We start from the raw sequence: 13,681 nt of genomic DNA, 5'->3' as shown, positions 1-13,681 counted from the left end.
TTTGTATGATGTTCAAAGGGAAAAAAGTTTGAGTAGAGAGTGAAAACAAGCAAACCTAGCAAGCCTCCTGCAAAGACGTCTTGCCAGTGATGCCAATAGTCATCCACACGGGATATACCAACAAGAGCCGCCGCAACTAGCAAAGGGGTAGTATAACAATGCATAGCTTCGCAACGTGGCCTTTACCGTCAAACGCTTGAATCTTCCCTGATAAATACAGCGACAAGAATCCTAGACCCGCAAAAGACCCTACAAAAGGCCAAAACAAACAATCTTTTTGTCAAAATTCTGAAGAAAAAGTAATAATAAACATTAGGCTTTTGTGTGTCTTACAAGAGGTGTGTCCGCTTGGGAAGCTTTTGTGCCCTTCCCTTATGAACTTTTATCACATGGCATATCACATCTCCAAGGGTATCGTAAACCTGAGAAGCAAAAAAAAACAAAACTCAAGAGACAGAACATGAACTAAAAAACACACAATAGTAAAAAAAAAAAAAACACTTACAGCTTTGCCATCAGGAAAACAACGCCAGAAGAAGTCAGGGCGTGGTCTACCAACTGCGTTCTTTATCGAATCTGTAAGCACTGCCGTCACCAGAACAGAGTATAACAGACCTAGCACCGCGTGGTGAAGATCGTATACGTCTCTTCTACGGAAGTAGATAGATATGAAGATCACCAATGGCAGCAGCATTGCATAGACCTGTCATTTTAGAAGAAATAAATGGTTTTTATATTGTGAAAAATGTGAGAGGTTGAGTTCAGGAAGGGTTACTTACCGGGACAGACCAGATTGGTACGGTGTTACTCTTTAGAGGGTAGCTTAGATCAGTCATCATGTCTTTACCGACAAAGCGGTAAAACGGGTGGATTATGAGGAGGATACACTCGAGGACACAACGAGTAGTACGAGTATGATCCAGTCGTGCATGTGGGTCCTTGCGAGTGTCATTCCATGGGACCTCACAGTGTGCGCGCCTAGCTGTGCCTCCCTCATCTTGTGCTGCTTGGAGACATTAAAATATGACATTAATAGCATAATCTTCCATTTTTTTCTCTATGTTTTGAAGCGGTCATAGAGATGGAAAAAAACAAACATCTAAGCAAGAAAGGTACGTGCAGTGTGTGAAAATAGCAACATGGACTCGCTACAAAATCTACTTGTAGCATAACTGAGCTACGTAAAAAGAAGTGTTGTCTTGAATTAAATTCATCAACAAGGACGTTTTGACATGGACAAGACCAAGAGACAAATACAATAAGAGGTACCTCTTTACTAAAAGGTTCTATGAGTGGAATGTCAGATGGTGAGACCCAATTATCAGCAGTCACAGAAATCTCAGGTTCCCGGTTTGTGACAGCCTAAGATCATCCCAGGAATCACAAACTCTTCCGTGTAAAAAGTTTTGCAAGGGAAAGACAAAGAGAACACCCCCAAATATCAAGAAACAAGATTTTTAAGACAATTAACATTCCTGAGCATGTGTACTTTAACTCAACTGAAACAAAGATATATCTACTTGATAATGCTTATGGAAGGTGACTTGGTTGTAGAGTCAGTTTATACAAGTGGTATTATTAAAGACTATGATTGTCTTGAATCAACCTATCTAATCACTAACCAGCTTGCATAAATTGCACAAAAATAACAGAAGCTTAGTACTAAGAAAACTTAACAAAACTACCAATTCCACTGACAACGTTCTTTAACGACTTGGTGATTCTACAATTCAACTGATCATTATCTGTTATAGTGTTATATGATCACAAAGTCATTATTGCCATAAATAAATGGTTTCTTCTGATCTGAAAAAAGTCTTTCTTCTACGTTAACCACCTTAATACAATAACTATTCCAATGTTCAAGCTGGAAACTAAAGTTTACAAGAAACCCCCCAAATATATAAAGAAATCTAAACACAGAACCACAAGTCTGGAACCAAAAGTCATTGACTCGATACTATTGCAAACCTATAGCAAGAATCGATAAAAAAAAGAAAAAAAAAAAAAGGGGTAACTTCACCTAAATAATGGGTAGAAACCTAAAACACACATTTGAAGGAACGTATCAATTTGAAGTGAGAAAACCCACCAATTTAAAAACCTTTCCCAAAATCACTAGCAAGAATCAACAAACCTGAAAAAGCCCACCAAAATTCAGAAAACGCGGAAAAGGCATCGTAGCAGTTAAAAAAGCCACAGAAATTAGTTAGCTGAAGAAGAAGAGGAAAAATAAAAAGAAGATCTAGCTGGAGAAAAAAGGACAGGAACTGATAGTATTGAAGGAGCCATACACAGTGACTCTTGTGGGGACAATCATAATCTACACAAGTGGGAGAAAAATAAATACTTGTATATGTCTGTCTACACAACAACAAAAAAAACACATGTGAAGGAACAACCTTTATTCCCCCTCCATGGATATGATGCAAAGAAATGATGTTTTTTAACTGAAACGAAAATTACCGGACTCTGTTCGTCTTCGTGTGTAAAAAAAAAAAGCAGAGAGAAAAGGAGGAGTTTTTTTTACCTGATGCTGATCGATTCGTTGCTTTGATGCTGATGAAGAAAACGTGGGTTAGTGACAAAGGTGTATTCCCCTAGTTATATAGTTCCGTGGCGGATGAAACAGAGAAAGCACGCGTTTTGATGCATTGATGGTGAATGAATACAATTGTATGTACACAATTGTATGTACACTGTTTAGGTCACTGATTGGGTTCCAATTATGTCAAGTTTAGGCCTTTAATTTTCTTCAGCTGTTATGTTTTTTTGAATTTTTGAATGTTTTCTATTTTCTTCTTATTATTCTCTTTTGGTGCTTTTCTTGTTTTTGGATTAAAAACATCTTCAGCAACCTCACCTAACCTTAACCTTACAGGTGTAAAGAATGAAGAGCTGCCTCTGAATGTAAACTAGTCATTGTCTCTAAAACAAAAATAACTAAAACCGTTTGTCAGAGACACTCACGTGACGAATACGAATAGCTTAACAAGGTTGAAACTTTGAACACACAAACGGGCATTCTCACTCTGCTTTGTTGTCATCTTCTTGTAAGAGAGGGTCTCTAAGAGAGCCAAACATCCAATCCATCCATATGGTGTAATGACCATAGTTATGCTTGTACGTGGTGTGGTGTATCGTATGGTACCCTGCACCCATCACAGGCCAAATGTTGCCGTGGATGCAGTCATGTATGTTCGCTGTCCATATCGCTTCCATGAACAAGAGACCTAGATGGGTTGTGAAATGAATCGGCACTATGAACAGAGCTACCACATGCGGTACTGCCTGAAGTATCCCGTCTAGTGGATGAAACGCAAGCCCTGAAAGAAAACCAAAAACTGGTAAGAAACTGAATGCTACCAAATCTTTGCCATATGACTAAAGCATTAAAGACATATATATATATATATATATATACTTACCGGCAAAGGGAGAGAGTGTGTTCTGCTTGTTGTAGATATGATGGGTGGCATGGAGATACTTGTAGAGAGGCTTAATGTCATGAAGCTCTCTGTGCATCCAATAAATACCAAACTCGACTAGAACAAGGTAGACAGCGATGGAAACAAAGTAGAGGAACCAGCTGACTTCGCCTATTCTAGAGTAACATTTGGTCCAACCACTTTCGATCATGTACTCGGATACAGTTGGAAGCAGAGTGTACCAAGGCATCGCCTTCATTGCCACAGATATTTGTAAAAGCATAGCCTTTCTTGTAGGAATGGCCTCTAATCACAAAGTAGATTATCAAAAAATAAAAAAGATTTCAAACTAAAACAAAACACTATACTTCTACAAATTTTATCACAGAAACTCTGCTATATTGTTAGCCTGAAAAAGTTTCATAGATCAAGCAGAACACACATTCATAATATCGAATGAAGTCAAGATTCAACGTAGACAACCATTGCAACTAGCAATTTAATTAGAGGTAATGTGAAGTATTATTGCCTAAGAACTTTTATATCAAGCCCAAAGATAGAGAGAATTGTAACCAAGCAAAGGTATATAACGCAAGCACAGAGCTAAAGAGTCTACTCTATCATAAACCTCATCAAGCAAGAGACATCATCAGAAGTAAAACACATAGTTCATCAGTTTCAACATAATTATTACAACTGAGTTCAAATTTCATCCATATATTCATTCAGACTTAAACTGAAAAATTAGCTATTGAGGTTTATTTTCATGACGAAGAAAGTGAACTACCAAACCAAAAACATGTAAAGTCTAACATGACATTCATCATTCAGATGCTAAGTATTAGAAACAAAAATAAAACTTTCCTTTTTTTCTGAAAAACTGACATGAACCAATCAGACCATGGCAGGATCGAACACTAAACTCCAAGATCGAGATCACCACAGGAAACTAATTCAAGAAGCTTTTAAAATCACCTCTGGGGAGATAAACGTTAAGTTTGAGGTAATAGATGTAGAAGCACCAGAGAAAGCCTGAGATGAAGTAGAGCAGTGTTCCAGCGAGGTAGTTCCGGAGCCATGTCTGGAGAAAATGAGGTAATGGATCCCACAGATTCGACGGCAAGAGGTGACTCAGAACAATGCGATTGTAAAACGAGGTTTCTTCCACAAACTGCATCAGATACTCACTGTCCACCGCCATTTCAACCCACCGTCCGATAATCGGTGCGGAAAACGAGAGAAGATTCGCCGGAGTGTTTTTTTTTTTTTTTTTTTCTGTACTTAACTTGTCCTGAAGTGGAACAAGTCAATTGAACTAAATGCATGCGTAAAAACTTTCACACTCGGGCTGTAATGCGTTGGCCCACTTTGACTTTATCGAAATAGCTTAATTCTTCCCAACGTTTATTGTATTTACAAATTGAACCTCGTACTTCTACATAGAGTCCGTAAACCCTCATTGTGTCTGCACGTGCGGTCCGAACGAATTAAAAGGCCTGGGACTCATTATATTCTAATGGGCAATAATTAATAGCCCAAATTATAAAGCCCAAACTAGTCCAGAACCAAATCGTTTCAATTATCAAACACACTTGAACTACCTTAAAACAAACTTCCAGTTTAGTAGATTATAAAACAATAACATGGATGTTTGTAACATTTGTTATTTGTGTGACCAATTCCATATGTATTCATCCGATGGAGATTGATTGATTTTTACAAACAAGGCTTTGATTTTTCATAACCTACTTCAAATGCTCTAGATTTCGTAACAGGCTTTATGGGCGGCCTATGCAATATCTACTACATCACTCAAGAAATTTTATAAATATTTACCATTTATAAATTCTTATTACTCATTTATAACAATTTATAATAAATATTATTTTGTGAAAATGAGAATCTGTGGAACCAATATACACTAGCAGATCAAAACAAAGGATAATAATTCAGAGAAAACTCAATTGGTAAATATTGGAAATCTTCATAACCAAACATAGAGAGAAGATCTGAAACTATGAATTATACGAAGAGCAGCAGCAAATGTAAATAATGTGCTTTTGATGACTAGTTTAATATAAGGAGCCGTTGTTTTAGATTTAATACTAAACTAGAGTTTGGTGTGTGGGTATTTTTTCTATTTATATACATTTTTTTCATTTTGTTTATACATAACAAAATTATTTAAAAAAAACTATAACTTAGTTTTGTATGTTGTGTAACCTTATTAGCAATGTTGGTGGATAATTTTTATTTGATTATTTTGTATGAAAAATAATTAAAGATTTTATTTACAATCTATACATATACTGTATAATGTGTACACTTTGTACATTATGTAAAGTGGTAAATTAAAAACATTGCGAGAAAGGATAAAACAAATTTTGGTTAGTAAGAAAATTTATTGGAATCAAAAGATCAATATCTTTATGGTTAGTGTAAGGTGGCGTTAAGCTAAGTTAAATTAATGGGAATGACATTGATTTTAGGAATATTTTCTGGAACAATAATGATATTGATTGTTGGTTGCAATCGGTTTATTTCAAAATAATAATTCAATGATAGTTAATTATATTAAATTAATTAATTCAATGGCAGTCAATTGTAAATTTCCTCTTCACTGTTACCTCCCTGAGCCGCTCCATTATCTGCTGTTAGAATTGAGCTCGTGTCGCCTCCAACACTTGGAAGTAAGCATATGACCCCTAAGATCATGCCAAAACCTTTCACACTCAGTTGCGCTGTAATGTGTTGGCCCACTTACATTTTATCCATATATATGTGATTCTTCCCAAACTTGTATAATCTTTTCAAATTGAACCTTGTGAGAAGTTAGTAAACCCACACGTGCGGTCCCGAACGAATTAGAAGGCCTGGAACCTTATATATTCTAATGGACTATAATTAATGAATAAAGCCCAAATCGTTTCAATGCAACCAGAAAGAATTGGGTGTGTTTTGTACCACTCAGTCAATTATCAAACATACTTCTCCTTCAATTTTTTAAACTTTAAAACTACAAGCATTGTCGACCAAACAAAAAGCTACAAGCATAGAATATATGGTTTGGAAAAATACAATTAGATTAGCTAGTTGTCATAATGAGATTGAAATCGATGTGATTTGTTTTTTTTTTCTTTTGCTGGTGAAACTCTTCTTTGCAGCGTATATTAGTATTGGGTAAAAATGAAGATTTCTTGGCTTAAATAGAATTTTTTTGATTAAAAAAAAGAGAGATAACATATCGGCTAGATTTTTTCCCCAGTTGATGATTATATTTTGGCTGTTTTATATATATAAAGACATAATTTGGAATTATCGTCAAAAATGAGAACGTTTTTAAATTTATTTTGGTATATATTTTGTCGGTTTATTACAAAAACGTGAGAGTGAGGAGTCATCGTGCAGTCCACGTGGACAGCTAGCAACCGGCCCACCAAACCACGGACGACGTTCAATCCGTCGGCAAAACACGTGATTCCTATAAGCCATCTGTCACTTTTCCACCTTCTCAAGCTAAACATCTCACCCCCCACACTTCTATTTAATTTCCCATTTAGACCCCACACTTTTTAAAATCGCAATCATACCCTCCTCTGTTTATAAATTTTAAAAATCCACGATTCAGGAACTTTGAGTCTTCTTCCATGGCCATTGGCGCTTAAGCTTGAGAATAAACTTATCTCCGAGAAACGAATTTTGAAACTTCGATTCGGAAATGGAGATCGCTACTGTCGTCAAGGCAAATGGCGGTTACGAAGCGGATCGACGACGACGGCTCCGCCGGTTGAGATGCTCCGTGAAGGACTACGCTTGGGGCAAAATCGGGTCGGATTCACTCGTTTACAGAGTCTACGCGGCGAATTCGGATCAACCAATCGATTCGACGCGTCCTTACGCGGAGCTTTGGATGGGGACTCACGAGTCAGGTCCGAGTTACTTGGAGGATGATGATGCTGATGGTGGCTCCGATGGGCGTAACGCTGAGATCGTGGATTGCTGAAAACCCTGAGGCTCTTGGAGATAGGGTTTTGGAGAAATGGGGTTGCGATCTTCCCTTTCTCTTCAAGGTACATTGTTAAAGATCTCTGCTTTGTTACGATTTTGCAGAATCTGTACTGTTATGAGTTGAAGAAATGTGAGTTTGAACATTGTGAAATGTGATAGGTGTTGTCGGTGGGAAGGGCCTTGTCGATTCAGTCACATCCAGATAAGGTTTTGGCGAAGAAATTGCATAAAGCTCATCCTAATCTTTATAAAGATGATAATCACAAACCTGAGATGGCATTGGCTTATACTCAGTTCGAGGCTCTTTGTGGGTTTATACCTCTACAGGTATCATTGCTATCTATCAGTTATCACTATTTATATTTGTTTATCATTATAGCCAATGGCCCACTTAGCACATGTTATTTGGTCTGTCCTAATTTTAATGATAATTGAATGAGTTATTGTTAATAACTGTAACATCTCCTCCTCTACAGGCTACTGTTCTAAGAACGAGCCTAAGGTTTGAGATTAGATTTGATGAAGAGAGATCTTTAGGCTCGTTCATGGTGTTTAGGAACCAAATTGATTTGGAGAACTTTTCACTGTCTAGGCTTTTGTTTCGTATATGACTTTCCTCCTTTTGCCTGTATATATCTCAAAACAAGTACACATTACTGAAAGTTAGGAACTAAATTGATTTTGGAGAGTAATTCTATGAATTTGAGTTATTCATTTCCAAAACTCCAGGATAGCTTGTTTTTTTCAGGATCGTAGGATTTAATTTTGTTCTTGTGAAAAATTGCAGGAGCTTAAGAGTGTGATTCGTGCTATTCCTGAGATAGAAGAGCTTGTTGGGAGTGAAGAGGCAAACCAAGTCTTCTGCATCAGTGAACATGATGAGGAGAAAGTCAAATCTGCTGTCCGAACTATCTTCACCCTGCTAATGTCTGCAGGTCCCGACACAACAAAGCAAATCGTATCCAAACTGAAACACCGTCTGCATATGGAGAGTCAGGTCTTTTTTTTTTCTTCTATTGATTCCTTCACTTACAAATTATCTTGTGAAGTGCAACTGGCTAAATCCTTCCCCTGGGATTTATTGCAGGAACGCCATCTGACAGACAAGGAACGGCTTGTTTTGAAGCTAGAGAAGCAGTATCCAGATGACATTGGGGTCATCTCGGCATTCTTCTTCAACTACGTGAAGCTCAATCCTGGTGAAGCTTTGTACCTTGGTGCAAACGAGCCACATGCGTACTTATTTGGTGAGTGCATTGAGGTCATGGCCACTTCAGACAACGTAGTACGAGCTGGCCTCACTTCCAAGCCTCTGGATATTCAAACACTTTGTTCCATGCTCTCATACAAACTGGTAAACCTTTTAACTTAAAAAACCAAACTCAACGCACGCACCAAGACCTTTTACTGAGTTGTTATCATTTCTGAATTTTCAGGGCTTTCCTGAGATCCTAAAGGGATCAAGGATTCGACCATACATCACAAGATACCTCCCACCTTTCGAGGAGTTTGAGGTTGATCTCTGTGATCTTCCCTGTGGAGCCTCGACGGTGTTTCCCTCTGTTCCAGGCCCTTCTCTTCTGCTTGTGCTCCAAGGCGAAGGAAGAATGTCTACAGACGCTTCAGCAGATGAGATTTCGATGGGAGATGTTCTGTTTGTGCCTGCAGATACTGAGATTCACTTGAAGTCTTCATCTGACTTGAAGCTGTACAGAGCAGGAATTAACAGTAGTTTTTGGATTCTCCATAGTTGAAACTACACACAAGCTACTGTTTATCAGTGAAGCTTTTCTTCAGTTATTGTAATATTATACAAACTGTGTCAATGCCCTTCTGTGACCAGAAATTCAATTTGTTTGTGAGATTCTTTATGATAAATGTTTCAGAAATTTTAATACTTTAATAGAAATTTCAGGAAGAGTGAAGTAACTTGTACTAGAAACAGAATCAAAAGCTCTCTAGCAGACAAAACAACAAAGAATGGAACAAACAATCATCTCTTCAAGCTTCTGCGACTGGGTACTCGAAAACTACATCTCTCCCTGTAAGTTTCCTGTAGACACCGACCATTGTCTCAAGCTTGTACTCAGTGTTGTTCCTCTCCTTAGGCTCCAAAAACACCTGCCGAAAAAAGAAACATGTTAAACTAAGAGCTTAACAGACAATGAAAGACCAAGCAAAATGTATCAGCTTTTTTTTTTACCTTCATGATCTTGGTGCCATCAACACGGTATCTAGTACGCTTTCCAACAATCTCAGCAGGGTAAGCGACATCCTCAAGCATGGCTTCATGGACGGAGGTGAGAGTCCTGTTGCGTGGTCTCTGAACAGCTGAGCCCTTCTTAGGGGGACGCATGATTCTCCTGGTGGCAACAAAGATAACATCTTTGCCACTGAACTTCTTCTCTAGCTCTCTGACAAGACGAGGATGGATCTTGCGGAAGGCTTTCCTTAATCTGAAGGGAACGTAGATCACAATAGCCTTGCGGTTGCCAGAACAATCCATCTGACTGCACATGAAGGGAAAGGAAAAAAGAATAAACACTTACACAGCCAAAGTTAAGATCATAGCAGCCTCTAGAAATGAGTACTTACACAGCTTGGTTAATGTAGAGATCTTTCAAGTCGCTTTTCAACTCCTGGTTGGTGTTTTCTAAGTCAAAGAAAGCCTGTGAATATGTAGAATCAATAACCAAACCAATAAAAATTAAAAAAACCAACAAAACACATTCACGAGATTAAGAAAGAAGAGAGAACCTGAGCAACTTCCTGTTCGAAGTCTGTTGGTGCCACACCCTTGTCCTTGTGGATCTTGTTCTGAGCAGAGAACATCTTGGCAGATTCTAAAACAGAAGACAGAATAAAATAAGGATAATCCAATCAACACTTTGATTGATAGCTATAAAGTAAAAGCTACACTTTGTGATCAATCCTAGTTCTCAATTGATTACAAAAGCTAACGTATTTTAAGCAGATCACTCTACTTGTAACACTAACCAGACTCTAAATGGATTATAGCTCTCACTAAAGCTAACCATCGTTCTCCAAACAGAGTGAGAAAACAACGATTGGACTCGAAAAGGCAGACATAACAATTGAGCTTCGTAGGGTAAATACATTGAAACGTACCAGAGAAACACGACGAAGAACCCTAGAAGGTGGTGCAAAGGTTTACTGCTTGGTGAAGCAATGGTTTAAGGGTTTATCACCCTCAATGGGCCGTTAATAGGGTTTCAATAAATGGGCCTTATATATCAGTTTTTCGGAGGCAGCCCAATATGTATATCATCAAAACGACCTTTTGTTTGGTTCCCCTGCGCGCGTGTTCGTAACCATATATCGTATAAAGTTTGATAAAAGTTTAAATTCTTATCTTGTTCGTTTTTTTTCTTTGGTCTTTTTCAGTTTTGAGTCCCAGTCAATACGTCTGTGCTCTTTGACCTTTTATATTTTCTATGGAATTAGTTTCTTATGGTCAATGCATTCGTTGGCTTCTTCTCTGTTTCTGAACATCCTTTTAAATACAATAATTCTCTCTGAGCTTTGAAATCATAAAAAAGCTACGAATTTTGTTCTCATCTTCGGTTGTGTGTTTCAATTGATGAAACAGGTTAGGCGTTCTTCTGGAGATAAAAGTGGTTCGAAGATGAATCATTGCAACCTTAAGCAGAACGCCTTCATGTCTCCCGAGGAATCCATAGGATTTGTTGTTCCTGTCTCTTGTAACTCTGTCGACACCGTTGTTTGTCCTAAGCCTCGTCGCGTTGGCATTCTCCTCAATAACGTTATTCGTCCGTATAGATTATTACATTCTAGGTAGGTTTTATAATGTCTCTTTCGTTTGTCTTTATGCCCACAAAGATCGTATTTATGTAAAACAAAATACTGATTTTTTTGCTTTGTTCTGGGGTTTAAACAGTCAATCAGGAGCAGCGGATGTATGTGATTCTAAAGCTGGGGCAGATCTTTTGGACATCATTCTTAGAAAGGTTTCTCTCTTTCTTCAACCTTGTGCGTTGTATATCAAGCAGTCACTTGTCTTCCTTTCTTTGGTTTTGTATCATTCTTCATTGATCTGTGTTTCTTTGTATTAACACCAAACGCTAGATTATATTATAGTTGCTTCAAGACGTTTATCCACATCCATGTATATAATGGCTTCATCAGAATGCACCTGTCTTCCTGTGTCTGAGTTATGATTGTTTGTTGTTCTTCCCTGTACATAATACTTTTACGAACCTTCTCCTTGTTTTGTTTTTATCAACTCGTAGCTATGTAGCATGTGTATGTAGATTGATCTTTAGTCAAATTATTTAATGGATTCACTAATAGATGTGTCATTATTATTCCGATCTGAACTTAATGATTCTCTTTTCTCTGTAGGATGAGACATTGTCCGCTGTAGTAGCTTCATCACCTCCATTTTTCCTCGGGTCTCCCCCGAGCAGAGCATCAAACCCGTTAGCTCAAGATGCGCGATTTGGAGACGAAAAACTCAACCCTATCTCACCCTCGCTCTCATCTCCATCTTCATCTTCATCTCGTGTCAAAGGAGGAGGTTGTGGTCGAGTGAAGTTTGGGATTATACAGGGAGCTGTAAGAGTTGAGGGATTCAATTGCTTAAACAGGGACTCATGCATACCTGCCACGGCTTAGAAGAAGGAACAGAGATTCACAAAGTGTACATAAAATCCAGAATCAAAACTCCATTTCGTTTTTGAAGTATGATATATATTGAAGATGAAGAGGGAAAGTAAGGTTAAAGATCAGTCAATATCACCAGCTAAGGCTTTTACCGCAGTTTTCTGTAACTTTGAGATCAATGATGCGTTTAACGCATAGATTTCAAGAATAATTAGAAAAATATGACAATACTGTTTTAATATATATGTAGTTGAATCCTGCCATAACTACGATGAAGGTCAAAGAGGTTTGGAATTTTGCTGTCTCCGTTTCTCAAGAGAATAACGATTTTATATTGGTTTGTCCACTAATTTAGAGAGTATTGCAGTTTTGTTAAATTAATTGATAAAATATTAGAACGATGTACGTGTACCATGAAAAGAAGTTTAACATACATTAATACAAATATATAATGTGGTTATAATTTTAAAACAAATCTAAAGATCATAGGCTTCAATATATAGAGCGTTTACCAAAAAACTCAATATTTTTGTAGGGACACATAGATTTTGAGAAAAACTCAAAAAATATGGCAATACTATTTTAATACATAGTTGAATCCTGCAATAACATATGATGAAGGTCGAAGAGGTTTGGAACCTTTGTTGTCTCCGTTTTCAAGAGAATATCGATTTTATAGTGCTTCGTCCAATGATTTAGAAAGTATTTGCAGTTTTGCTAAATTAATTGATAAAAAATTAGAACGATGTCCATGTACTATGAAAAAGAGTTTATCATACATTAATAGAAATGTATAATGTGGTTATAAATTTTAAAACAAATTTAAAGATTATAGGCTTCAATATATAGAGCATTTACCGAAAACTCAAATTTTCGTAGGGGTTAACACATAGATTTTGAGAAAAATTCAAAAAATATGACAATACTGTTTTAATACATAGTTGAATCCTGTAATAACATATGATGAAGTTCAAAGAGGTTCGGAACCTTTGTTGTCTCCGTTTCTCTAGGGAATATCAATTTTATAGTGGTTCGTCCACTAATTTAGAAAGTATATGCATGTTTACTAAATTAATTGATAAAAATTACAACGATGTCCATGTACCACGAAATAGAGTTTATCATACATTAATACAAATTTATAATGTGGCTATAAATTTTAAAACAAATCTAAAGATTATAAGCTTCAATACATAGTTGAATCCTGTAATAACATATGATGAAACTCAAAGAAGTTTGGAACCTTTGTTGTTTCCGTTTCTCTAGGGAATAACAATTTTATAGTGGTTAGTCTAATGAATTTAAAGAGTATTTGCAGTTCTGCTAAATTAATTGATTAAAAATTAGAACGATGTCCATGTACCATGAAAAGGAGTTTATCATACATTAATACAAATTTATAATGTGGTTATAAATTTAAAAACAAATTTAAAGATTATAGGCTTCAATATATAGAGCATTTACCGAAAACTCATTATTTTCGTAGGGGACACATAGATTTTGAAAAAAATTCAAAAAATATGAAAATATTGTTTTAATACATAGTTGAATCCTGTAATAACATATGATGAAGTTCAAAGAGGTTTGGAACCTTTGTTGTC

The 13,681-nt window shown here is 36.8% G+C and overlaps 4 protein-coding genes and 1 pseudogene across 4 annotated transcripts; 2 read left to right on the top strand and 3 right to left on the bottom strand.

Annotated features, from left to right (window-relative positions):
* Nucleotides 1-8: 8 nt before the first annotated feature.
* Nucleotides 9-2,249, bottom strand: LOC125594789 (annotated as a pseudogene).
* Nucleotides 2,250-2,886: 637 nt separating this feature from the next.
* Nucleotides 2,887-4,726, bottom strand: LOC106362772 (delta(7)-sterol-C5(6)-desaturase 1-like). The gene is made up of 3 exons (XM_048770867.1): nt 4,404-4,726; nt 3,429-3,734; nt 2,887-3,326 (listed from the first exon to the last, which is right to left on the bottom strand). The coding sequence occupies exons 1-3, from the start codon at nt 4,627-4,629 to the stop codon at nt 3,028-3,030; spliced, it is 831 nt and encodes a 276-aa protein (XP_048626824.1). The 5' UTR covers nt 4,630-4,726; the 3' UTR covers nt 2,887-3,027.
* Nucleotides 4,727-7,030: 2,304 nt separating this feature from the next.
* LOC106366405 (mannose-6-phosphate isomerase 1) lies at nt 7,031-9,361 on the top strand. Its single transcript, XM_013806007.3, is given in 7 exon segments — nt 7,031-7,401; nt 7,403-7,498; nt 7,596-7,763; nt 8,224-8,433; nt 8,524-8,790; nt 8,873-9,164; nt 9,167-9,361. Coding segments are annotated over 7 exon segments (1,308 nt in total). The 5' UTR covers nt 7,031-7,146; the 3' UTR covers nt 9,187-9,361.
* Nucleotides 9,315-10,611, bottom strand: LOC125594787 (40S ribosomal protein S7-like). Its single transcript, XM_048770865.1, has 5 exons — nt 10,566-10,611; nt 10,194-10,279; nt 10,032-10,105; nt 9,640-9,946; nt 9,315-9,557 (listed from the first exon to the last, which is right to left on the bottom strand). Exons 2-5 carry the CDS (start codon nt 10,266-10,268, stop codon nt 9,438-9,440), a joined length of 576 nt encoding a protein of 191 aa, XP_048626822.1. The 5' UTR covers nt 10,269-10,279; nt 10,566-10,611; the 3' UTR covers nt 9,315-9,437.
* A 160-nt stretch (nt 10,612-10,771) lies between these two features.
* LOC125594788 lies at nt 10,772-12,414 on the top strand. The gene is made up of 3 exons (XM_048770866.1): nt 10,772-11,252; nt 11,356-11,425; nt 11,820-12,414. Exons 1-3 carry the CDS (start codon nt 11,038-11,040, stop codon nt 12,090-12,092), a joined length of 558 nt encoding a protein of 185 aa, XP_048626823.1. The 5' UTR covers nt 10,772-11,037; the 3' UTR covers nt 12,093-12,414.
* The last annotated feature ends 1,267 nt before the right edge of the window (nt 12,415-13,681 follow it).

The sequence above is a fragment of the Brassica napus genome, assembly GCF_020379485.1.
Source record: "Brassica napus cultivar Da-Ae chromosome C5 unlocalized genomic scaffold, Da-Ae chrC05_Random_10, whole genome shotgun sequence".
In the NCBI taxonomy this organism is placed as follows: Eukaryota; Viridiplantae; Streptophyta; class Magnoliopsida; order Brassicales; family Brassicaceae; genus Brassica; species Brassica napus.
The sequence above is the reverse complement of the archived record's forward strand: the minus strand, read 5'-3'. Positions and strand labels throughout refer to the sequence as shown.

Excerpts from the sequence above, each read along its gene's own strand:
- LOC106362772 (XM_048770867.1), bottom strand. The coding sequence starts at position 4,629 with ATGGCGGTGGACAGTGAGTATCTGATGCAGTTTGTGGAAGAAACCTCG. Across the intron at positions 3,735-4,403 it reads TAACGTTTATCTCCCCAGAG|AGGCCATTCCTACAAGAAAG; the intron begins GTGATTTTAAAA and ends CTTTGTGATTAG. Across the intron at positions 3,327-3,428 it reads CACACTCTCTCCCTTTGCCG|GGCTTGCGTTTCATCCACTA; the intron begins GTAAGTATATAT and ends GTTTTCTTTCAG.
- LOC125594787 (XM_048770865.1), bottom strand. The coding sequence starts at position 10,268 with ATGTTCTCTGCTCAGAACAAGATCCACAAGGACAAGGGTGTGGCACCA. Across the intron at positions 10,106-10,193 it reads TCGAACAGGAAGTTGCTCAG|GCTTTCTTTGACTTAGAAAA; the intron begins GTTCTCTCTTCT and ends ACATATTCACAG. Across the intron at positions 9,947-10,031 it reads CTCTACATTAACCAAGCTGT|TCAGATGGATTGTTCTGGCA; the intron begins GTAAGTACTCAT and ends CTTCATGTGCAG.
- LOC125594788 (XM_048770866.1), top strand. The coding sequence starts at position 11,038 with ATGAAACAGGTTAGGCGTTCTTCTGGAGATAAAAGTGGTTCGAAGATG. Across the intron at positions 11,253-11,355 it reads TATAGATTATTACATTCTAG|TCAATCAGGAGCAGCGGATG; the intron begins GTAGGTTTTATA and ends GGGTTTAAACAG. Across the intron at positions 11,426-11,819 it reads TGGACATCATTCTTAGAAAG|GATGAGACATTGTCCGCTGT; the intron begins GTTTCTCTCTTT and ends TTTTCTCTGTAG.